Source organism: Symphalangus syndactylus, chromosome 10 (assembly GCF_028878055.3).
Source record: "Symphalangus syndactylus isolate Jambi chromosome 10, NHGRI_mSymSyn1-v2.1_pri, whole genome shotgun sequence".
NCBI classification, from domain to species: Eukaryota; Metazoa; Chordata; class Mammalia; order Primates; family Hylobatidae; genus Symphalangus; species Symphalangus syndactylus.
This window is the reverse complement of record NC_072432.2, coordinates 34,816,017-34,841,307: the sequence shown is the minus strand read 5'-3', so window position 1 is coordinate 34,841,307 and position 25,291 is coordinate 34,816,017. Positions and strand designations below refer to the sequence as shown.

General features: G+C 35.7%; 1 protein-coding gene across 1 annotated transcript in view; it reads right to left on the bottom strand.

Moving 5' to 3' along the window:
• Positions 1 to 7,044: 7,044 nt before the first annotated feature.
• Positions 7,045 to 25,291, bottom strand: part of TACR3 (tachykinin receptor 3) — a 108,854-nt gene continuing 90,607 nt past the window's right edge. The window contains exons 4-5 of the mRNA XM_055296853.2: positions 8,857 to 9,053; positions 7,045 to 7,357 (exon numbers count right to left, since the gene is read on the bottom strand). Of these exons, the coding sequence (XP_055152828.2) occupies positions 7,045 to 7,357; positions 8,857 to 9,053 (510 nt within the window). The remainder of the gene's footprint in view (positions 7,358 to 8,856; positions 9,054 to 25,291) is intronic.

The following is a 25,291-nucleotide window of genomic DNA, read 5'->3' as shown; positions in this document are numbered from 1 at the left end:
TCAACTATTTTGCTTGCTGATTTGATAATTTTTTTCCTTAGGGTTCCTTTAAAAGACATAGGTCATTGACTTTTGCTTAATAAAACTCCTATTTTTTTAATAGGTTTACTGATATATAATTTACACATTTAAATGTTCAATCCAGTAGTTTTTAGTATATTTACAGAGTTGTGCAGCCAACCCAATAACCTAATTTTAAAACATTCTCATCATTCCAAAAAGAAACTGTGTGCCTCTTCACAGTCATTATCCTTTTACACTCCTTCCTCTCTCCTTCAGCACTAGGCAACCAGACAACTACAAAGCTAATTTCTTTCTCTTTAGATTTACCTATTCTGTTTATTTCATAGAATTGGAATTATACAGTATATCGTCTTTTGTGGCTGGCTTCTTTCACTTAGCATAATGGTTTTGGGATTAGTCTATGTCATAGTAGAAATCAGTATTTAATTTCTTATTATGGATTGCCAAACAAAATTTCATTTTATTGCAATTTCATGTTTTATTTATCCGTTCATCAGTTGATAGGTAGTTAGGTTGCTTTCAGTTTTTTGCTATTATAAATAATGTTGCTATGAACGTCTGTGTATAAGTTGTGTGTGAATTTATGCTTTCATTTCTCTTGAGTAGATACCTAGGAGTAGAATATCTGGGGTCCTATGGTGATTCTGTGTTTAACATATTGAGAAATTGATGAAGTGTTTGCCATGGTGGCTGCACCATTTTACACTCAATTCAATTTCAGTGTATCCATATTCAATGCATTCAGTTTCTCCACATTCTTGCCACAGTATGTTATTGTCTGTCTTTTTGATTATAGCTATCCTAGTAGGTATGAAGTGGTATTTCATTGTGGTTTTGATTTCCAATTCCCTAATTGCTCAAATAATGATGGAGGCTGAAGAGTCTCATGATCTGCTATCCACAAGCTGGGGAACCAGAAAAGACAGTGGTGTACAGTAGTCCCCGCTTATTTGTGGTTTCACTTTCCATGGTTTCTATATGTGTATGTTATGACTAGTTGGTTCATAGTATTGTGTATGTTCTCTATTTTCTTATTAACTGTCTCTGTAGATGTTCTGTCCATTATTGAAAGGGGAGGGTATTAGAGTCTTCAAGTATTATATTACTGTAGAACTATTGTTCTATTTCTGTCAATACATGTTTTATACATTTTGGAGCTCTGTTGTTAGGTGCTTTTACATTTACAATCATTATATCTTCTTGATGAGTTGAGCCTTTTAGAGTTATGTAATATCCTTCTTTGTCCCTTGAACTAGTTTTTCACTTGAGGTCTATTTTGTCTGTTGGTATAGCTAACTCAGTTCTTGTTTAGTTACTGTATTACATGAAATATATTTTATCCTATTCGTAGCTCTAGATCTAAAGGGAGTTTCTTGTAGAAAGTGTGTAGTTGGATCACTGTTTTTTTCTATTCATTATGCCAATTTTTGCCTTTTGGTTGGATAGTTTTAATCTGTTTACATTTAAAGCAGTTACTGAGAAGAAAGGGTTATTTCAATCATTTTGCAATTGTTTTCTGTAAGCCTTAGGCTATTTTTGTTTCTAATTTCCTCTTTGACTCCTTTTGTATTTAATTTACTTTTTGTAGTTAAACCATTTTGTGTGCCCTTTCATTTCCTTTTTTGTATTATTTTTTAAAGATATTTTATTTGCAGTTGCATGGAAATACTTTAACATCTTAAGTTTATGACAATCTAGTTTTAATTGATATCAATTTAACTTTAGTAGCATAGAAAATTCTCTGCTCCAGGACAGTTCTGTCCCCACTTCTATGTTGTTATCATCAATTATATATTTATACATCATGTTCTTAACAATGGATCATAATTATTTTTATGCATTTGTCTTTTAAATGGTGTTGTAAATTAAAAGTGAAATTATGAATCAAAAATGCAACTACAATACAATAACACTGGATTTTATATTTGCACAGGTAGTCACCAGAGAGCTTTATTTCTTCAATGACACTGAATTACTGCCTAGTGTGCTTCAATATCAACCTTAAAAACACCCTTTAGCATTTTGTGTAGGGCAGGCCTACTGATAAAGGACTCTCTTGGTTTTTGTTTATTTAAGAACATCTTAATTTCTTCCTCATTTTTTGAAGGATAGTTATGATGGATTAGAATATTTTTTTTCCAGCACCTTAAATAATATCATCCCATTGCCTTCTGGCCTTCATAATTTCTGATAAGAAATCAATTCTTTTAAAATTTATTTTCAGATTATTTTATTATTTTTAAAAACTCATTCATTCATTCATTCAATAACTATTAATGAGTCCAGACCCTAATAGAGCTTACACTTTAATTGGGGAGATATACAATAAATATAATGAATTAGTAAATTATATAGTATTCTGGAAGGTGATAAATGCTATGAAACAATAAACATCGGGATGGAGGATAGGGAAAAATTGTGCATGTTGCTGAGGGGAAGATATGCAATTTTAAATAAGGTAATCAGGATTGGCCTTATTGGGGAAAGATTTGGTGAAATGAAGAAGTTTGTCATGCCACTATCTTGGTGGCCAGCATTCTATAAAGAAGGAATAGTCAGTATGGGTCCTGAGGTTGTAGCGTGCTTGGCAAAGTTACAGAATAAGGAAGCCAATGCAGATGGATCTGTGAATCCTGATGAGCACAGGAAAGAATAGGTGAAAGGAGGAAAGTTAGAAAAGGCCACATCATAAAAGTACTTCTAGGCCATTGTAAAAATTCTGGCTTTTTCTTTGAGTTAAATGGGAAGGCAGTACAGGGGCAAGATGATGTGATGCTGTTTTAAAATAATCATTCTGGTTACTTTATTGAGAATCAACTGTATAAAGGAAATAGGGCGGAGACTATTGTAATAATGTTTTTGAACATTTATTTTTTTTGTTTGGCTCTGCCCTATTTATGCATTAGCTCATTTAGTTCTCATATCAGCACGTTGAAGAAATTATTATTTTTCCCTTCTTCACTGATGACTTAAGTGAAGCTTAGAGCAGAGAATCCCTTGCTTGAAGTCCTCTGGTAAACTGTTAGTGAAGATTGGATGTAACCCAAGTCTGTTGGTTGGACTATCCTGGTTGTCACAACTCTAAAATTCCTATGCTTCATTACTCAGCTACATGCACTTTTGACCCTCCCTTCCAATTCACCAGCTCTCTAAGCAGAATTTTTTTTATATTTTGAGAATTTTATCCCCATAAATTTTTTTTTTCTGAATCAGTAACAGGAAAATTAGACATTTCTATGAGGAAAAATCAACAAGGAAGCACAATGTAGTTTTTGAGGAATGGCTGGGTGAGTGTGTTTAGAAAAGAGAGGAACATCCATAACATATATTTTACTAGCCAATAGGAAAGTAGTAAGACTTCTTTTACTTTTAATATTAGTTTTAATGTTTTTAAAGAAAAAATAGAAATTAAATCTGTCACATTATCACATATGCAAAGGGTGTAAATATATTAAACATATTCAGTATAATTACCACAACTTGAAAATACTTTATTCACTACAAACTTTATATACATTTACTTCTTATATAAACAGATTTTTCATATATATGTGTATATATATATATATATATATATATACACATATATATGAAAACACAAAACTAATGACCTTGTACAGCCCTACTGAACTTTATTCTCTATTCCTGCTTGGCCCTAAGGGAAATTATTCCAACCTTATTTTTCTACATGGTCCATGTCATTCTGGATTCCCTTAGCTTTTGAAATATTATCAATGATAAGTAGGAAATTGTTACTGTTAGTGTGAGAAATGTTTGTAATTCTCCTGCTTTTCTATTTGATGAAATAGTTTAGGAGGTACTAATCAGAAATTTTTAGAGGAAATTTTGCATTTGCAAAAACGAAATTCAAATGTTGAGCTGGCCAGCATTTATTTTTCACATTTATTTTGTATTTCATAGGCTTGATACCCGGCTTCTTGGTATCAAGAAGTGCTTTGTAAGGGCGGGGTTCACTCTGAAATTGCTCAGTTCACTGTTTATAAGACATTGGCAGGATCTGGAAAGGGACATGAATTCAGCTGCTGGTTCAGAAATGTCACCATCATGAAGTTAGAAGATGGAATAATGCAACAGTGTGCGGTACTTGGTAAAAAAAAAAAAGTGTGAGAGTGGATTCTGTAATAATTATATCTGCTTTAATATTTTCCCATACAGGTAATTTCAATATCTTGTACTTTGTCCAGATGCAAAATAGTAAGCAATGTTTATTTTTGATTTAATGTATTTTGTTTAAAAGAGAATACTTACAATGATGTAAGCCTTTTTGGTTCTTTCATATTTGTTTAAAAATATTTTGAATTTTTCTGATACTGATCTAAATAAAAAAACCTGGGCTGTTTTAACCATCTGCCTAGTAGTCTGAGCCAGTGTTTGCCTTCAAACAATGGAAAGATTCGTACTGAACTTTAGAAACAGAGGGTAGAGTAAATTTTGAAGGCAGATTCTTTCAAAGCTTAGCAAATATGAAAACACTGGCATGACTTTATTTAAAAAATGAATCTCATTGAATTTGATTTTGTGCATTATTCTGTAATTCTTATTGTCAAAATTCAGACAAAAGGGTGAAAATCTTCTCTTTTATATTTCTCTTGTTTTACTATTGTCGTTTAAATTTTTGAACTTAAAAAATTCTGCCTATAGGTCTCAGTTTAAGGGCCATGAGTAGTGAGTGAATGATGCCAGTTTTTTTCTGGAAAGCACTGAAAAAATACTGTCTGGGTATTTGTGTCACACTAGAAGGGAGGTGCTCGGTAAGCAACACAACAATATGTATGTTCACAGAAGCCAAACCAAACCAACAATCCAACTGACGAGGCCAGTATTTTTCCTTAGAAATAAATGTCTTAGAAAATTCTACTGAATTTCTCTAAAATGTGAGGGCCAGGAGTTATATTTTTCAAATGTATGATACTTTGGTAGTGGCTGACGACATTAAATTTGAGGGCTAAACTTCACATTCATATTTTACAGCTGAATATGGTTCCATATGTCTAAAACCCTAATTAATGCTAGTACCATATCATTCATAAATTTAAGAAAATGATAACTGTTTTTACATATTAGGCTTTTTCTTGACACTTTAACATTGTATGATAAACATTCATATGTTTTAAGAATGAACATTCAAAAACATTCAAACAAGTAGATACTATATAATAATAAATTTGCTTATTTAAAACATGCACAGAAGCTTCACAGACTTTATTGAGCATATGGCAACGCTGTAATGACCACGTATTATTTCAGTATTCGATTTTAATTCTTTGAAGTTGTTGCATTCATTAAATGATTGAATGTGTAGGCACATTCGTATGTGTGTGTGTCTCTTCGTTTATTGGTATCATCAGAAGAAATTCAGCTGGAACACATGTTTAGCTTGTTTAGACTCTGAACACTTTGTAACAATTGGATATTTCTGGTTTGGGCTACAAAATAGGGAAGAGATTTGAGAAATAGACCATGATTTGCCATTGAATATTTGCTTTTATTCTGTTCTTCAAAAATACTTTGTTTTAATATTGTTGGAGGCATAACAATAAAGTGTTAGTATTATTTTCGACAAATATCTTTAAAAATCAAACTGAATAGTTTAAAGGAGAAGCTCGTACTACACATTCACATTCTCAAAAAGTTTCTGCTTTCTTGAGCAGGATTAACAGTATCCCTAATTCAAGGAAAGATGATCTGTAAGCACTGAGGCCTGGATGTTACTTTTTACACTTAAACGTATTTCTTGTTATGTTATGAGTCTCAGAAATGTGCTGGTATATGTCTTCTTCTAGTAAAATTGATGCTTTCTTAGGACTATTATCTCATTTATTTCTGGTAAGACTTCTGAATAATCTAAGCAAATGAAAGAAAAGGTCTTTTTGTGGAAGGATGTGTGTTAAACTCACCCTCTTGCTCAGCTGGTATTAGTTTACATGTATCCAAACTATTGTGCAGATTTGTTTTCTAAGAGGTAATTTGCTTTTCCACACCTTGCCTAGTTTACTCATATGTACCATATATTGGCATTTTTCATCCATATATTCTTTTGTCACACTTACGACTTTTTTCCCTAAGGAGCTGCCTTTGAAGATATTTTCTGATATTTTCTCCTAGTCCTTATTCTATTTTCAGTGAGGAGAGAGGAAGAGAACACAAATAGTATTCTTCCCCTATTTATTGGAATGTACCTTTACTGTTTTATAATCTAGCTATTTAAAAAATCTGTGAAAAAGAAAAAGAATGATAAGAATTTTCTATATATTCTTAGGGTCTTAACTGACGACTTTTTAGCTTGGTATTCAAAAATAAGTAATGGTCAAAAAGTATATAATTTTTTAAAATTTCACTTTCTCAGAAAAAAAAATCTTCAAGAGAATGAAAGATACATTTGCCTAATGATTTAACTAGATTTCCTTTTCAGTTAAATGCCATGGAAGAAATCTTTAAATCTTTAAACCTTTACATTCTACAAAATGAGTTTTCTTGAGCAAAGATTTTCAGTTCCTGCTTCTTGAGGTTAATTTTCCACTACTCTAGTGGGAAAATGAATCATTTAACTTTTTTTCCCATTTTATTTCTCTAGGCAAAAAAAGTCTATTTTATATAGATTTTGTTTCCCTTCACTTACAATATTATGTTTTAAAGATTGTTTAATCTCTTGGAAAAACTATATGTCATTTTAATGTCACAAATGTATATTGCAATTTGTAAATGAGATAGACTGGCGAGTTTACAAGTATTTTTCTGACATATTTTTGTTCATTGCATATAATAATTTAGAGTTTTCAAAGAATAAATTTAAAACCCATTTTATTTTGGGTGGAAGCTAACATGTTATTAGTGTCTTTGTCACATTTATACACTACCTTTCTCAATTTAACCATAGCTGCCTAAAAACTGCTTTCTGTTTCTAGAGAGTATATAGGACAGGACTGATAAATAGGAGAATGGGGGCCTAGACTGGCACAATGATGGCCTCACACTAATCTTTTACTTCAGGGAATGGAATTAAGAATATTCATCCACAGAGGTATAGGGTGAGCTTATGAAACTTGAAGTGGTGGAGGCAGATTTGGAATTCCTGCGAGAGCAGCCATTGAAACTTGGGTCTCTTCGCGTTGCTCTTTTCTTCCGACTGGACCTGGTGGTGTCTGCCTCGCTGGGGTCAAACACGACTGTCATGGACTCCATCCTGGTCACAGTGTACATACTGCTTTGCCGGGTTGGATGAAACCTGGTGGTCTTGAGCTCTAGCTCATCGTAGCTGGAAACTGTGATGAAAGGACACCAGCGAAATGCTCTCTTGAAGCCAGCTCGAAATCTGAGGAAAAGCAGGCCGCAGAAAGAAAAAGTTATTTTTTCAAGCAGATATGTCTTTCAGCTGCCACAGAAAATTCTGCGTAAGGCAGTTATAACAACTCAGTTTTTGAGTTTGGTTTTTAGCCAAACTCTTAGAATTTATGTCACAGTATTGTTAGTCATTTAGTTCTTGTTTGAATTGAATCTTAATTTCCCATTAATGAGAAGCATTGATTCCCAGCAATGAAAAGTATCTCATTCCCATCAGTGAGAAGTCATCAACAGCAAACGCATAGCATCAGGTAATCAATATGTTAAAGAAACAGTATATTTTTCTAAAATAATTGTATGCATTTACATAGATATAATTGAATTAGGCTGGCCAGTTAAGGCACTTAAAAATGATACATTTCAAAATAGTTTCTTTCAGAAATGATTACATATTTATAAATTAAAGTCTCATTTAATGTTAGAATTAATTGCTAATCTTGATGGTTTTTATCTAATCATGTATGAAAGTGCAAAATCCTTATCTTTGTAAACCATTAAATGAAGTTGATTAAAAGTGGATGTAATGCTTGTGGGGTGGCAGGAATTGAGATATGGCTTATGCAATTAGTGAAAAAAAAAAAAAGCAAGAGTTAATTACGTATTTAACAAACTTAAGGCACAGTGTGGTAGAACCCCAACTGGGAAGAGAGCTTAGGATTTAACTTATGCAGTTACTTACATAAAGTCCCAATTCTACTTGCGAAAAAAACACATTGGCTTATTACAGGACTTACCAGCCCTGTGAAATTTAACCCTATCCCTTCATGTGCTGACCAATACAACCAAGGTGTTTTTATCTGGAAAGCAGATTTTATCTTTTTTTTTTCTAGTCTTATATTTGACTATAAATATTCTCACTTTTCATTTTTTAACTTTATAAACATCTTTCCCTTGACCACCGTGATTTCTTCACAAGCCATCTCCATAGAGGCTGCATGCTCTCTTACTCACCCCACCTCACAATGCAGGAAGGAGGATTGGAGGTCCCACTGCTTTTACAAAACCTTCTACTTCAAAGTTTATTTGTTTACAACATATCCTTTTTAATAAAGTCCGCTCACATATGCCATCATCTCTCCATCTTATAGAAATTATTCAAGAATTTCTAGAAAGTATCTTTATTTCTTTGAGGATTTGAGCATATTTTCAATTCTCCTTCAATGATGAGGGCACTTCTTTTTCTTTGGCAGGTAAAATTCTGAGGTTTTGGAGGAAGAAGTTGGCCCATAGAAGAATCATCCAGTTAGAACCCCAAGATCATTATTTGGGGCATCTAATTATTAATGTGGTATGCTTTATAAAGTGTGTATAGGAGTCTTAAAAGATAAAGCCTGCACCTCTCTCAGTGAACTCTTAAATTTTCCCTTCTTTCTGCATTTTGAATTTGCACCAAGAAAATGGAACAACATCATATGTTTCCAGCGAAGGTGGGTGTGACAAGCAACTTGCATTTCATAGTTTTGTTTTTACCTCTTATTCAGACAGCAGTAGATGATGGGATTGTACATGGTTGAGCTCATTGCCAGCCAAAAGCTAGCCAGGTAGACCTGCTGGATGTATTTCCATCTATTTAGTTGTTGATAGATTGCAGTGAGAATGAAGTAAATATGATAAGGCAGCCAGCAGATAGCAAATGTCATGACAACAATAATCATCATTTTGACAACCTATAAAGAAAAAAAAGTCATTTTTGACAAATATAATACTCATTAAATATAATAGTTCCAATAGCTTATTACAAATCATGCTTTTCTGCCAATACAGTTAAATACACATCATGCCTAGGGAATAGTCAATATATTAAAAAATGGTGAAGCAATATAGGGACAGTTGCCTAACATAAGTCTCAAGAAAGTATGCTATGTCACTATTCATTTCTACCTATCTAAGGGAATGGGTAGTGCTAACTCAAACACGCACAAATATATTTTGATTGGCCTGAAGAAAATAAGTGTTTACAAAAACCCAGAGAGCCTGGAACAAAGAGAGATAGGAACTAGGATGTGGCTGTGTAGCCTGCATTGTACAATAGTGGAGACATTATCTCCAGGAAATCAACTGTTAAGTCCTATGGAGGTTTACTAGGCTGCTAGGGCTGGGTTTGTTCAAGTCAGTACTCTTTTATAGCCTGACTATAGCTTAAGACTATTCAGATTTCTTTAATAGCCTGCTCACTACGCAACCTTATGAATATTAATTTGGTTTCTCTTATAATCTGATATTGGGGAAGATTTCTCCAAATAGTGATTATGTGTAAATATTCACATTAGTGTGAGGAAAATACTAACTTTAGATTTGCAGATAGGTTATTGGTTTATGCAACTGTTCTATGCATTAGCTTTTATGACTTTGGTAAGCATAGGCCATTTCCTTTGATTGTATACTTGTGAATGATAATATCCTGGACAGCTCTAATCAAAGTAGAATGTCAGCTATTCTCTTCCACTAGGCCTAAAATTCCTGAAGACAGAATGTCTCAATTATCTTTTTACTCCTAGCATCTGTCATAGTCCTTGGTATATAGCTGGAGATAAATAGATACAGAATGAATGAATAATAAATAGCAATGTACAATGAACAATGTTCATGTCTCTTTTGGAAATTTGGAAATAATAAAAAGTTTAAAATAAGATACTTTAAGCTAAACAATTTTGAAGCTTACCTGCAGTCAGATTAAAACAAATCAGGGAAAGCTCTGATGTAAAGGGCCTATGAGGCACCTCAGAACTAGGAAGATACAGTATTTATGAAATGCACTTGTCATTTGACTGCAAATTAGGGATTCAGATGAAGGTTGGCAAGGTTTAGTCAGGAAAGATGTGATTTTAGAAATAGACAAAGCATGAAATGGATCAATGTGGAAGGTGACTCTTCCCTAAGGGCCAAATCACTCTACCATCCAGGTGACCAGCATTGAGCAGATGGAAATTGGCCATCAGAGTTGAAAATCCAGGTCAACAGCTCACAAAATGTCATCACTGGCCACACCACATAACATCTTTTGATTTTCCCAGTGTTCTTTAAATTACATTGCTTTCTTCTGAAGAACTGCTTTTGTATTTTTGCATTTTATTTCTCAGATTTCCTATTCATAATTCATGTATTTGTGAAAAACAAGTGATATAATTTAATTTACATTTATGCAATATTTTACATATTTAACAATTGTCTTTCAATTGCACATTAGGAAACTGAGGCAAAAACCCAAAGGTCTGACCACTGTGATTCATGTAACTAAGAAAGATCTTTCTTATCTTTTTACCCTCTATTTACAGATAAAAACATCTGTTGAATATCTTGAGTCTAGAAAATAACATTGAGAAAAACAGTGGTTGAGGGCCAATTCCTCATCCTGAAGTTTACAATATAATGAAAAAAAGGAAATGTACAATTTTGATAAAAATGCATGCATTGAAATGTGGTGAGTATGAAAATGTGCAGATAAAATTTAAAATATGAGAATGTACTAGTTTATTGTAATAAAGAATAACTCAATACATGCCTACTAACTGTAGGCTCAGAGGATATTAGACTAAATGAAATGGGTCTACTGATGTTTTCACTGTTGAATTTGTGAGCATTCTACTATTCCTTGAACAGCGTAGTTAAGCTCCAGCCATAGATTATTTTCCCTGGCTCCTCCCTCTACCTAGAACACTCTTCTAGCCATGATTCCCAGGGTTTAAGTACCTCACCTCCTTCAAGCCGTTGCACAATTGTCATTTTTTCTTTGAGTGCTATTCTGACCAACTAATTTAAAATCACAATCTGCCCTTCCAGCTCTCCCAGAACCTCTTAGCTTGCTCTTTCTCTTCAGTTTGTTATGTTTTTTCTTTATTTTGTGTCTCCTGATGCTGGACTATAAAAGAGCAAGGATTTTCTGTTTGTTTTGTTCATTTGTATATTTCAGGCACCTAGACTGGACTTCATACATAAAGGGTACTCAGAAATTTTTTAAATGAACAAGTGAAAGTGACTATAAAACAAAAGAAACGGAAAGACACAGACAGTTAAGTAATGTCTAAGATTTTACTCAGTTATCAATTACTAGTATCATTTGGTTTTCATTTAAGATGGACATGTGTATGTAAAATGAGCATGGAATTTACTGCTATTTCTGCTTTCAAGGCAAACAAATTTAAAAAGAGAATGAGTCCAAAAATAATATAACTTTTTTTCTTTTTTTGAGGCAGAGTCCCACTTTTGTCACCCAGGCTGGAGTGCAGTGGTGCGATCTTGGCTCACTGCAACCTCTGCCTCCCAGGTTCAAGTAATTCTTCTGCCTCAGCCTCCCAAGTAGCTGGGATTACAGGAGGGTACCACCACGCCCGGCTAATTTTTGTATTTTTAGTAGAGACAGGGTGTTACCATAGTGGCCAGGCTGGTCTCAAACTCCTGACCTTGTGATCCACCCACCTCGGCCTCCCAAAATTCTGGGATTACAGGTGTGAGACACTGCACCTGGCCTAATATTAATTATTTTTATGGGGCACATGAAAGCATTAGATTTCATTCTAAGCAAATGTTAAGAGCAAGTAAAATATCTTTGAGAATGTTAACATAAATTGTATTTGAATCATTTTATACAGACTGACTACAAACTCCCTATGCACAAAATTGTTTTCCGACAATTGCTGAAAATCTAATGCTATCAGTCCTTTTAGATAAATTTCAATTTTCAAAGTGCAAAAAGTTCAGAAAAACATGCAAAAATTAAAATGCATGTGGAAAATGGAACAGAGACTTCAGATAGCTTTTAACTCACATACAGAGGGCCTTTAGGACTTCTTGCGAAAGATTTATAAACATATTTTAAACATTTTAAGAAATGCTTAAAATATTCTACAGAAATTTTTAAAAGTGAAACAGCTGCTATAATATATTTTCTGTACTTATTTCTATATAATACTGTTACCTTGGCACTCTGCTTACAAAATCTTGTAGTGTTATTTCAGATGATGAACTCTCTGGACTCTAGTTTTGATATGAATGCAAACATAGGCTCTTGGGTGGGAGAAATTGTCTTGCTTTGTGAAATGCTGAAATCACAAAATTGAAATCACCCTCCTGATAAAATGCCAAAGAAAAGAGCTCTTCGAAGCATGAAGCTTGAGCAATGATAGATGTGCAGGTGCTATGAGCAGTTACCACTGTATTGCATGGCTGAACAATGGTACTAGTGCAGGCAGGCTATGAACTGTTAAAGAGAAAAAAGAATCAGACGGTACACTTTCAGAAATTCTTGAGATTCTTAGGCAAGATGACAATCTGGGACAGAGAAGGTTCAAATCTCTCATCGTGTCTTAATAATGTTTTTAAGTGGGTAGCCACCCATTATCCTTGGAAGCTTACAAGCAGGATGAAGGAGGAAAGTGGGGACATGTAATGTAGCCCTTACAAAGTTATAGTGCCTATTTTTAGCAGTTAAGAATCCAACTACATAGGCAGGATGGAACTGCATGTCCTCATATATTGGTGAGAATAAACTTTGGATAGCTTTCCTTCATGTATGGAAGGGGAAAGGTCTTAGATTTTTGTATACCATACAGATTAGAACTGAAATGCCTACAGCTGTTCTTATCCATCACATTAAATTAGTATAGGATGGATGATTTTGAGGTTTGGGTTGTAAAAGCAAAAATTAGTTTAGGAAGTTAACTAAAATGCTGACAACTATTTAGAAAACTCTAGAGGTCATATTCTTTGGTCCAGGATTGATTCTTTCTAAATGCTTGGAATAAAAATGGGCAGCTTGGTGTGACAAAAAACAAAACAAAACAAAACAAAACCTCTTGTTTTGATTAGAATCTTCTTACAGCATATGTTTTAAGAATCATCCCATGGACCACACCCACCCACTTGTTCATATCTGTTGTCTGTACAAATGTTCTCAAATGGATCACTATTTTCCTTTAAGTAAAAATTTCAGGCCATCTTTTTCTTTTTTTTTTAAGTTTTAGGGTACATGTGCACAATGTGCAGGTTTGTTACATATGTATCCATGTGCCATGTTGGTGTGCTGCACCCATTAACTCGTCATTTAGCATTAGGTGTATCTCCTAATGCTGTCCCTCCCCCCTCCCCCCACCCCACAACAGTCCCTGGAGTGTGATGTTCCCCTTCCTGTGTCCATGTGTTCTCATTGTTCAATTCCCACCTATGAGTGAGAACATGCGGTGTTTGGTTTTTTGTCCTTGGGATAGTTTACTGAGAATGGTGATTTCCAGTTTCATCCATGTCCCTACAGAGGACATGAACTCATCATTTTTTATGGCTGCATAGTATTCCATGGTGTATATGTGCCACATTTTCTTAATCCAGTCTATCGTTGTTGGACATTTGGGTTGGTTCCAAGCCTTTGCTATTGTGAATAGTGCCACAATAAACATACGTGTGCATGTGTCTTTATAGCAGCATGATTTATAGTCCTTTGGGTATATACCCAGTAATGGGATGGCTGGGTCAAATGGTATTTCTAGTTCTAGATCCCTGAGGTATCGCCACACTGACTTCCACAATGGTTGAACTAGTTTACAGTCCCACCAACAGTGTAAAAGTGTTCCTATTTCTCCACATCCTCTCCAGCACCTGTTGTTTCCTGACTTTTTAATGATGGCCATTCTAACTGGTGTGAGATGGTATCTTATGGTGGTTTTGATTTGCATTTCTCTGATGGCCAGTGATGATGAGCATTTTTTCATGTGTTTTTTGGCTGCATAAATGTCTTCTTTTGAGAAGTGTCTGTTCATGTCCTTTGCCCACTTTTTGATGGGGTTGTTTTTTTTCTTGTAAATTTGTTTGAGTTCATTGTAGATGCTGGATATTAGCCCCTTGTCAGATGAGTAGGTTGCAAAAATTTTCTCCCATTCTGTAGGTTGCCTGTTCACTCTGATGGTAGTTTCTTTTGCTGTGCAGAAGCTCTTTAGTTTAATTAGATCCCATTTGTCAATTTTGGCTTTTGTTGCCATTGCTTTTGGTGTTTTAGACATGAAGTCCTTGCACATGCCTATGTCCTGAATGGTATTGCCTAGGTTTTCTTCTAGGGTTTTTATGGTTTTAGGTCTAACATGTAAGTCTTTAATCCATCTTGAATTAATTTTTGTATAAAGTGTAAGGAAGGGATCCAGTTTCAGCTTTCTACATATGGCTAGCCAGTTTTCCCAGCACCATTTATTAAATAGGGAATCCTTTCCCCATTGCTTGTTTTTGTCAGGTTTGTCAAAGATCAGATAATTGTAGATATGCAGCATTATTTCTGAGGGCTCTGCTCTGTTCCATTGATCTATATCTCTGTTTTGGTACCAGTACCATGCTGTTTTGCTTACTGTAGCCTTGTAGTAGTCTGAAGTCAGGTAGCGTGATGCCTCCAGCTTTGTTCTTTTGGCTTAGGATTGACTTGGCGATGCAGGCTCTTTTTGGTTCCATATGAACTTTAAAGTAGTTTTTTCCAATTCTGTGAAGAAAGTCATTGGTAGCTTGATGGGGATGGCATTGAAGCTATAAACTACCTTTGGCAGTATGGCCATTTTCACAATATTGATTCTTCCAACCCATGAGCATGGAATGTTCTTCCATTTGTTTGTATCCTCTTTTATTTCATTGAGCAGTGGTTTGTAGTTCTCCTTGAAGAGGTCCTTCACATCCCTTGTAAGTTGGATTCCTAGGTATTTTATTCTCTTTGAAGCAATTGTGAATGGGAGTTCACTCATGATTTGGCTTTCTGTTTGTCTGTTATTGGTGTGTAAGAATGCTTCCGATTTTTGTACATTTATTTTGTATCCTGAGACTTTGCTGAAGTTGCTTATCAGCTTAAGGAGATTTTGGGCTGAGACAATGGGGTTTTCTAGATATACAATCATGTCATCTGCAAACAGGGACAATTTGACTTCCTCTTTTCCTAATTAATTGAATGCCCTTTTTTTCCTTCTCCTGCCTGATTGCCCTGGCCAGAACTTCCAACACTATGTTGAATAGGTGTGGTCAGAGAGGGCATCCCTGTCTTGTGCCAGTTTTCAAAGGGAATGCTTCCAGTTTTTGCCCATTCAGTATGACACTGGCTATGGGTTTGTCACAGATAGCTCTTATTATTTTGAGATATGTCCCATCAATACCTAATTTATTGAGAGTTTTTAGCATGAAGGGTTGTTGAATTTTGTCAAAGGCCTTTTCTGCATCTATTGAGATAATCATGTGGTTTTTGTCTTTGGTTTTGTTTATATGCTGGATTACATTTATTGATTTGCATATGTTGAACCAGCCTTGCATCCCAGGGATGAAGCCCACTTGATCATGGTGGATAAGCTTTTTGATGTGCTGCTGGATTCGGTTTGCCAGTATTTTATTGAGGATTTTTGCATCAATGTTCATCAAGGACATTGGTGTAAAATTCTCTTTTTTGGTTGTGTCTCTGCCCGGCTTTGGTATTTATTAGGATGATGCTGGTCTCATAAATTGAAAAGGCAGGGGTTGCAATCCTAGTCTCTGATAAAGCAGACTTTAAACCAACAAAGATGAAAAGAGACAAAGAAGGTCATTACATAATGGTAAAGAGATCAATTCAACAAGAAGAGCTAACTATCCTAAATATATATGCACCCAATACAGGAGCACCCAGATTCATAAAGCAAGTCCTGAGTGACCTACAAAGAGACTTAAACTCCCACACAATAATAATGGGAGACTTTAACACCCCACTGTCAACATTAGACAGATCAACGAGACAGAAAGTTAACAAGGATACCCAGGAATTGAACTCAGCTCTGCACCAAGCAGACCTAATAGACATCTACAGAACTCTCCACCCCAAATCAACAGAATACACATTTTTTTCAGCACCACACCACACCTATTCCAAAATTGACCACATAGTTGGAAGTAAAGCTCTCCTCAGCAAATGTAAAAGAACAGAAATTATAACAAACTGTCTCTCAGACCACAGTGCAATCAAGCTAGAACTCAGGATTAAGGAACTCACTCAAAACCGCTCAACTACATGGAAACTGAACAACCTGCTCCTGAATGACTATTGGGTACATAATGAAATGAAGGCGGAAATAAAGATGTTCTTTGAAACCAACGAGAACAAAGACACAACATACCAGAATCTCTGGGACACATTCAAAGCAGTGTGTAGAGGGAAACTTATAGCACTAAATGCCCACAAGAGAATGCAGGAAAGATCCAAAATTGACACCCTAACATCACAATTAAAAGAGCTAGAAAAGCAAGAGCAAACACATTCAAAAGCTAGCAGAAGGCAAGAAATAACTAAGATCAGAGCAGAACTGAAGGAAACAGAGACACAAAAAACCCTTCAAAAAATTAATGAATTCAGGAGCTGGTTTTTTGAAAAGATCAACAAAATTGATAGACAGCTAGGAAGACTAATAAGAAAAGAGAGAAGAATCAAATAGATGCAATAAAAAATGAAAAAGGGGATATCCCCACCGATCCCACAGAAATACGAACTACCATCAGAGAATACTACAAACACCTCTACGCAAATAAACTAGAAAATCTAGAAGAAATGGATAAATTCCTCAACACATACACCCTCCCAAGACCAAACCAGGAAGAAGTTGAATCTCTGAATAGACTAATAACAGGCTCTGAAATTGTGGCAATAATCAGTAGCTTACCAACCAAAAAGAGTCCAGGACCAGATGGATTCACAGCCAAATTCTACCAGAGGTACAAGGAGGAACTGGTACCATTCTTTCTGAAACTATTCCAATCAGGCCATCTTTTTCTAAGCACAAATTAGCAGACTAAAATAATATACTCAAGGGTAAGATGTTTTAAAAATTAATAAAAAGCATCAAAATTGAAAGTATTACTTCATAGGCTATTTAGGTTTGGCTTTTGGTGCTTCACTTTCAAAGACAAAAGAATTTCAGTATCACATGAGTAAATACGAACTTAGTAATACCTTTGCAAAGAATGCAGGATGGCTCAGAAGATAAATTTGGCCAGTAATTTCAGGACTGGGTGAGAATATAGGCATTTTATGTGAGTGTCATCTAAGAAATTGGGCACTGTTGCCATATCCAACTAACATGTACATTCAGTTAACATTAGCCTAGAGCAATGCCTGTAAGAAATTATGTCAAGCCCAAGCAAATGAAAAAACCTGTGTGGATATATACGCAATTATGGAAAATATTTGTGGGTGTGTGTTGTGCTTGTACTCTATTTCTTTACATTTCATTGGTCATGTTTCCTTTTTAAAGTAACTTTATGTTTTCATTGTAAACTTGATCTTTGAGAGCACTGTAACATTTCAGGCCTGTAGTGGCCTGAAACCAAAGGAAAAGATGCAACCACAAAATTGAAGACAAGATTGATGGCATTAGAAAAGTAGGTACATTAAATCAGAAAAAATAAAGATTGATTTTATGGCATCATGGTTAGAGATGAAAACTTATAGAGGCTTTTTATGGCCTGAATTGTGCCCCCCACAAAATTCATATGTCAATATTCTAATTCCTGGTACCTCAGAGTGTGTCTATATTTAGAGATAGTGTCTTTAAAAAGGGAATTGAGTTAAGACTAGGTCATTAGGGTGAATCCTAATTTGATATGACTGGTGTCCTTATAAGAAGAAGAGATTAGGAAATAGACACAGAAAGGGAAGATCATGTATAGACAGGGAGAAAGATGGTCATCTGTATGCTAAGGAGAGATGTCTTTGAAGAAACAAACTCCACTGTGACTTTGATCTTGGACTTGTACCTTCCAGAATTGTGAGAAAGTAAACTTCTGTTCTTAAAGCTATCCAGTTTGTGGTATTTTCTTATGGAAGCTCTGGAAAACTAATACAGAATTTCGTAATGAGAGGTGAGGTGCTGCTGTAACAAATGCCTAAACATGGGAAAGAGGCTCTAAGACTGGACAACTGGTACAGGCTGGAAAATTTCTGAGATGTAAGAAAAAGCCTAGATTGCTTTGAAGAGACTGCTGGTAGAAAGATAAACACTAAAGGCAATTCTAATGAGGTGTCAGAAGAAAAAGACAAGAGCAATGGAGAAAGATTTTTATAGTCTTAGATATACAGATATCATCATGAATAGAATGTTGACAGAAATATGAACATTAAAGGTACTTCTTGTGAAGTCTCAGATGGAAATGAGAAACATGTTATTGGACTCTGGAAATGAGAAACATGTTACTGGACTCTGAAAAAAAAGGCAATTATTGTTATAAAGCAACAAAGAACTTAGCCAAATTATGCTCTAATATTTTGCAGAAAGTAGAATTTTTAAGTGACAAACTTGGATATTTAGCTGAGAAATTTTCTAAGCAAAGTATTGGAGGTATGTCCTGGTTTCTATTTGTAGCAAATTGTTAGAGGAAAGAAAAAAATTGAAAAAAACATTTGTAAGCAGAAAGGAACCAGAACTTAAAGATCCAGAAAATTTTCAGCCAATCCACATTGTAAAAAATGAGAAAGCATGTTCTGGAGCAAACCCTAAAGGTATGGGTGGATAAGGATTTGATAAAGGGATTATAGGAATATGACCTACAGAGATACCTGATTAGATACCTATGATCTAATCAGGTATCTCTATAGAAGACAGGAAAAATGATGGTGTTATACTAATAGAAATGCTGACAAATTTTGACTGAAGGGGACAGATACAGGGTGAAATTAAGGAAGGCAGCCAGACTTCTGTGATAGGATGTGTGTCTATAGGACAGGCCAGTAGAGCTACGCAGCTACAAAGGACAGTGACCCTAAAGGTGAATCAGAGATTGGCAGGGCTGCTGCAGCCACCATGGGTACAGAGCGCACAGGCTGCGAGGTAGGGCTGTGTCCTCTTTCAGGTCCAGAGTGGTTGGAGTGCTGCCCAGGATCAAGAGAGTAGGGCTACTGTTCTCATGGGCCTGGAGGATATAACATTGAGCCAGCAAAGAAAGATTATTCTTTAGCATTGAAATATAATGGAATTGTCCTGCTAGATTTCAGATTTGCTTGGGATCCATCACCCATTTCCTCTTTCTGATTTCTCTCTTTTATAATAGGAATGTCTATTCTATGACTTTCCCACCTTTCCATTTTGGAAGCACGTAACTTTTCTGGTTTCACAGGTTCACAGCTGGAGATAAATTTTGCTTCAGGATGAATCAAACCTTGAGTCTCACCCATATCTCAATTAGATGACAATATAAATAAGACTTGAATTCAGATTTGATAATTGTATGGGTTAAGACTTTGGGGGCTTTTGGGATGGGGTGAATATATTTTGCACATGAGAAGGACAGAAATGTTAGGGAGTGGACAGAATGTTGTAGGTTGCACTGTAGCCTCCCAAAATTCCTATGTTGATGTCCCAATTTCCAGTAACTGAGAATGTGCCTATGTTTTGACACAGGGTCTTTGAAGACGTACTTAAGATGAGGTTATTATGGTAGGCACTAAACCAATATGCCAGGTATGTTTAAAAGAAGAGATTAGTACAGACACACAGATGCAAGAGCATGGGAAGACATGGGGTTGCAGACATCTGCAAAACAAGGAAAGAGGTCTCAGAATAAGCCAACACTCTGTTGACACCTTGAGCTCACACTTCTAGCCTTTACAATTGTGAATATGTTTTTGTTGTTTAAGCCACTTAGCCTATGGTATTTTGTTATGGCAACCTGAACAGACATCTCAAATACAATGTTTGAGATGCTGAGGACAGTACACAATAGGGCTTCATTCCAGCAAAGTAGGAAGCATAATACTGTACAGAGTCCCAGTAAAAATGAAGATTTCCAGATTGGTTTGGATTGCCTGGAATTGCTTTCAGTGAAGTAAGGGATAGATCAAGATTACTATTTCCTTTATTTGAGCCTTTCTAAGGTTATATATGGTTTTCCTCACAAGCACTGTTTTTCACGCTAATTCCCTTGCAGCAGAAAAAATGACAAGCTCACAGAAAGTGTGCTTGCTGAGTGAAGTGATTGATTTGTCTTGGTTTTATACAGCTCAATAATCCAATTGAATTTGTCACTTGGACTTACACTGAAGAGTAGTCCCTTTAATTAAAGCCAAAGCCTTCTCAGTTATCACACTTAGGTATTCACCTCTAAAGGAGCAGAGCTGATTACACTTATTTTTAGAAGAGAATTAAAACAGAAAATAACTTCTATGCTTTAGAAAAATAAATAATAGATTATTTGAATGCCTGAAATATTGTTTAAAAAAAAAGATTTATTTACCAGTATTTCAGGCATCCAAATAATGAAGACCAATTTCAAAAAGAATTTTTTTAAAGAAATTAAATGTGGTTTACCTTAAAGGTATACATCTAGCAAATTAACACAAAAATGTAATAAAAGTATACTATTAATAACAAAATGTAATAAAAGTATACTATTAATAACATATAGTAAGAATACTAATTCATAATGAACTACAAGAAAGTAATAACGTAGTCTTTTAATAGGAATGGAATTTGGAATTTTGTACTCTTGATCGTAGCCCAAAGTCTGAGAAGGGATGAGTCTGAAATTTTTTATTCAGTCTTCTGCTCTTACTCATGGAGGTGGGCTGGGTTGTTACATTGTAACTTGGCAACAATAGAGACATTGTTGTCAACACTCCAGGCTCTGTATTTTAAGTTTCTGTCTAATAAATTCTGCAAGGTATAACAGTGTTTTCTAATTTTCCCTCCTGTACTTTATTTAGGACTGTTGTGGGGGTGGGGGGAGGGATAGCATTAGGAGATTTACCTAATGCTAAATGACAAGTTAATGGGTGCAGCACACCAACATCGCACATGTATACATATGTAACCTGCACATTGTGCACATGTACCCTAAAACTTAAAGTATAATAATAATAAAATAAAATAAATAAAAAAGAAAATAAAAAAACAAAAACAAAAAAAATTTTCTCATCACACTTTTCAAACATCAATTTCCACATCTTTTCCTTTACTACCTTCCTGTCACCAATTTCTGTTGATACTGATTCTATATTACAGAATGCAATGCTCAGCACTTTGGGGTGCTTCACTCTATGCATTGGCCAGGTGGTTCTAACATCCATTTTGAGAAACATCAAAAGAAAATCACACTGATAGTTACATCATTCTTTGAGAGAGGTAAAGTCCAAGGCATATTTGAGGGTAAGCACTGATAGATGAGTCAGTGGAGTCATGTCTATCATTGCTTTCAGTAAAAGTCTTAGTGATATTTTTATATTCATTAAAAAACTTTAAAATACATGAGCTTATTTAATCTTTAAAACAAACTTTAGACTATGTTAATATATTAATACTTTCTCCATTTTATGGATGAGGAACTTAACACTAAGGAGGTGCAGTGATTTCTCAAGATTCCAAAGGCAAGTTCAGTGCTAGGATGAGCAGGTTTCTTAATTTCTGTTTAGCTAAAACTCATTTTGTATCCACTGTGCTTCTAAAGACTCTTAGAAGTAGTCCCTTCTTCTTTCTTCATTTATCATACTCATGGTATGTTTAAGTGAAAGGGCAGTCACAGAATCTTATTTCTCTAAGGAACAGCTCATTTAAGGTTTATGTGAGAAGAGATGTTTTCCTAAAGCAGGAAGGTGAAAGAGTAAGAAAAGAAGTTGAAATGGTGGAGTGAGCATAGCAGCTTAAGGTTGAAGAGTCACTTATCTAACTCTACATGAATACCGATAGACTTATCTGAACTAAAAACTATGAAATAGGCACATGACACTTTTAATATTTTATGTGTCCATATGGTACAATCAACTTCCACGTTCTTCACTTACATGAAACACATTTAAAGACAAATGGATAATTAGTATAAATCATTGACAACCTCACATATTCATTAGATTATACTAGACTACACCAGAGGACATGAAAAGAGGGGAGGAAGGGGAGGTGGCAGGAGGGAGAAAATTAACCACAAACACCCCCTGCAAGAAGAAAACAACTTTTTTTTCTAGTAAGTCGGTAACAGCGTCATTCCTCCAAGCCTTACAATCTTAAAAAAACTCATCTCCCTGCGTGCAGTAATAAAGAACAGTCAAACAAAGCCACCGCAGAATGAAGCAGGTCTGCTGAAAGGACTATTTTAGTCCCAACTCAATAGCTAATTAATTTAAGATCCTTTGACATCCATGGAAAGGGAGAAAGTCAAGAGGACTTCTGCCTCAATTACCTTTTCTGGAGAAGAGGGTACAAATGAGAAAACAGTTGCAAACTACTACCAGCCTGCTGGCAACCTGGCATAGGGTCACCTCATCCCTCTTATTCCCCTCTGCCCAGGAGTTGCAGGGAGAGATCTTGTATTTTGAAAGTATGACTCGCCAGGTAAAAAGGCCAGGCTGACACTCTTTGTCAGACCAACAGATATGTTTTGCTATGTGTTGACATAACTTATCTTTTTATTTATTTATGTTTTGAGATGGATTTTCACTCTTGTTGCTCAGGCTGGAGCGCAATGGCGCAATCCGGCTCACTGCAACCTCCGCCTCCTGGGTTCAAGCAATTCTCCTGCCTCAGCCTCACGAGTAGCTGGGATTAGAGGCATGCACCACCACACCTGACTAATTTTGTATTTTTAGTAGAGATGGGGTTTCTCCATGTTGGTCAGGCTGGTCTTGAACTCCTGACCTCAGGTGATCTGCCCGCCTTGGCCTTTCAAAGTGTTAGGATTATAGGCATGAGCCACCGCACCAGCCATCTCATCATTTTAAAAATGCTGAATCTGCTGGTGTCTTAAGATTCCCTTGCAGTTTCTTTTTTTAAAGAAATCTTAAAAGCATAAATACTTTATTTGCTCTTTGAAATAGCATAAATCTAGAATATCTGAAATTCTACTTTTCTGTACTTACCTAGTAGCAAATTAGATAAATCACTAAACATAGATATATTCTCTACAGTATCTAGAAAACTAAGACAGCATGATGTATAAAAATGTCCTAATTTGTAGTTACAATGAAGTAAATAATGTCCTGATATCTTTTTTTTTTTTTGCTTACAAAATACTCTATCCCTTCTTTGGGAGGTCAACTCAGGTTCACCTCTCTAAATAACTTCCTGAGGAGCACAAAGATCACCTGGTGGCTGGCCATCAAGCAGACTATGTGGAGGCAAAACTCCATCTGAGGAATTCAGAAGTAATTAGACTTACTTATTATCTAAAGCCAGTATCTGGTACAAGGGTTCATTACCCACGATTTTTAAGTAGCTAGAATTTCTATCCATCTCCAGAATGCATGCATGTTGAAACTCATTGTGCAACCCTTACTGACATCAAGGCACCAGAATATCTACAAATGTAATTATTTACAATGAACTATGTAACTATTGTGGTCCAAATGACCCGTAAGTTCTCTCTTTAAGATCCATAAATACCCCTAAGGAAAAATCCACCGCAGTGTGCTCAGTCCTTTCTTGCTGAAGTGCCCCTCTGCACTCTGCTGCAGCATTATTTTCCATTTAATAAAACTTTCCTTTTCAAACCTATACAGTTGGTAAATTCTTATTACCTGGGAGCCAACCAGTTTCAGTTGCCAGGGCTCTGACACCACAACTGACACTTCATTTCTTCAGACAGGAAGCGTTAGATAATAATTCTTTTAATTATATATACTTTTAAGTTCTGGGATACATAAGCAGAACGTGCAGGTTTGTTACATAGTTACACACGTACCATGGTGGTTTGCTGCACACATCAACCCATCATCTAGCACCCCCCAGCCCCCGACCTACTGACAGGTCCTGGTGTTCTGTGTCTACGTGTTCTCATTGTTCAACTCCCACTTATGAGTGAGAACATGCAGTGTTTGGCTTTCTGTTCCTGTGTTGGTTTGCTGAGAATGATGTTTTCCAGCTTCATCCATGTCCCTGCAAACGACATCAACTCATCCTTTTTTATGGTGGCATAGTATTCCATGGTGTATATGTGCTGTATTTTCTTTATCCAGTCTATCATTGATGGGCATTTGGGTTGGTTCCAAGTCTTTGCTATTGTGAACAGTACTGCAATAAACATACTTGTGCATGTGTCTTTATAGTAGAACGATTTATAATCCTTTGGGTATATACCCAGTAATGGGATTGCTGGGTGAAACGGAATTTCTGGTTCTAGATCTTTGAGGAATCACCACACTGTCTTCTACAAAGGTTGAACTAATTTATACTCCCACCAACCATGTAAAAGCATTCCTGTTTCTCCACATCCTGTCCAGCAACTGTTGTTTCCTGACTTTTTTTTTTAATACTTTAAGTTTTAGGGTACATGTGCACAATGTGCAGGTTTGTTCCATGTGTATACATGTGCCATGTTGATGTGCTGCACCCAGTAACTCGTCATTTAACATTAGGTATATCTCCTAATGCTATCCCTCCCCTCTCTCCCCACCCCACAACAGGCCCTGGTGTGTGATGTTCCCCTTCCTGTGTCCAAGTGTTCTCATTGTTCAGTTCACACCTATGAGTGAGAACATGTGGTGTTTCTTTTTTTGTCCTTGCGATAGTTTGCTGAGAATGATGGTTTCCAGCTTCATCCATGTCCCTACAAAGGACATGAACTCATCCTTTTTATGGCTGCATAGTATTCCATGGTGTATATGTGCCACATTTTCTTAATCCAGTCTATTATTGTTGGACATTTGGCTTGGTTCCAAGTCTTTGCTATTGTGAATAGTGCCACAATAAACATACGTGTGCATGTGTCTTTATAGCAGAATGTTTTGTAATCCTTTGGGTATATACCCAGTAATGGGATGGCTGGGTCAAATGGTATTTCTAGTTCTAGATCCCTGAGGAATCGCCACACTGACTTCCACAATGGTTGAACTAGTTTACAGTCCCACCAACAGTGTAAAAGTGTTCCTATTTCTCCACATCCTCTCCAGCACCTGTTGTTTTCTGACTTTTTAATGATGGCCATTCTAACTGGTGTGAGATGGTATTTC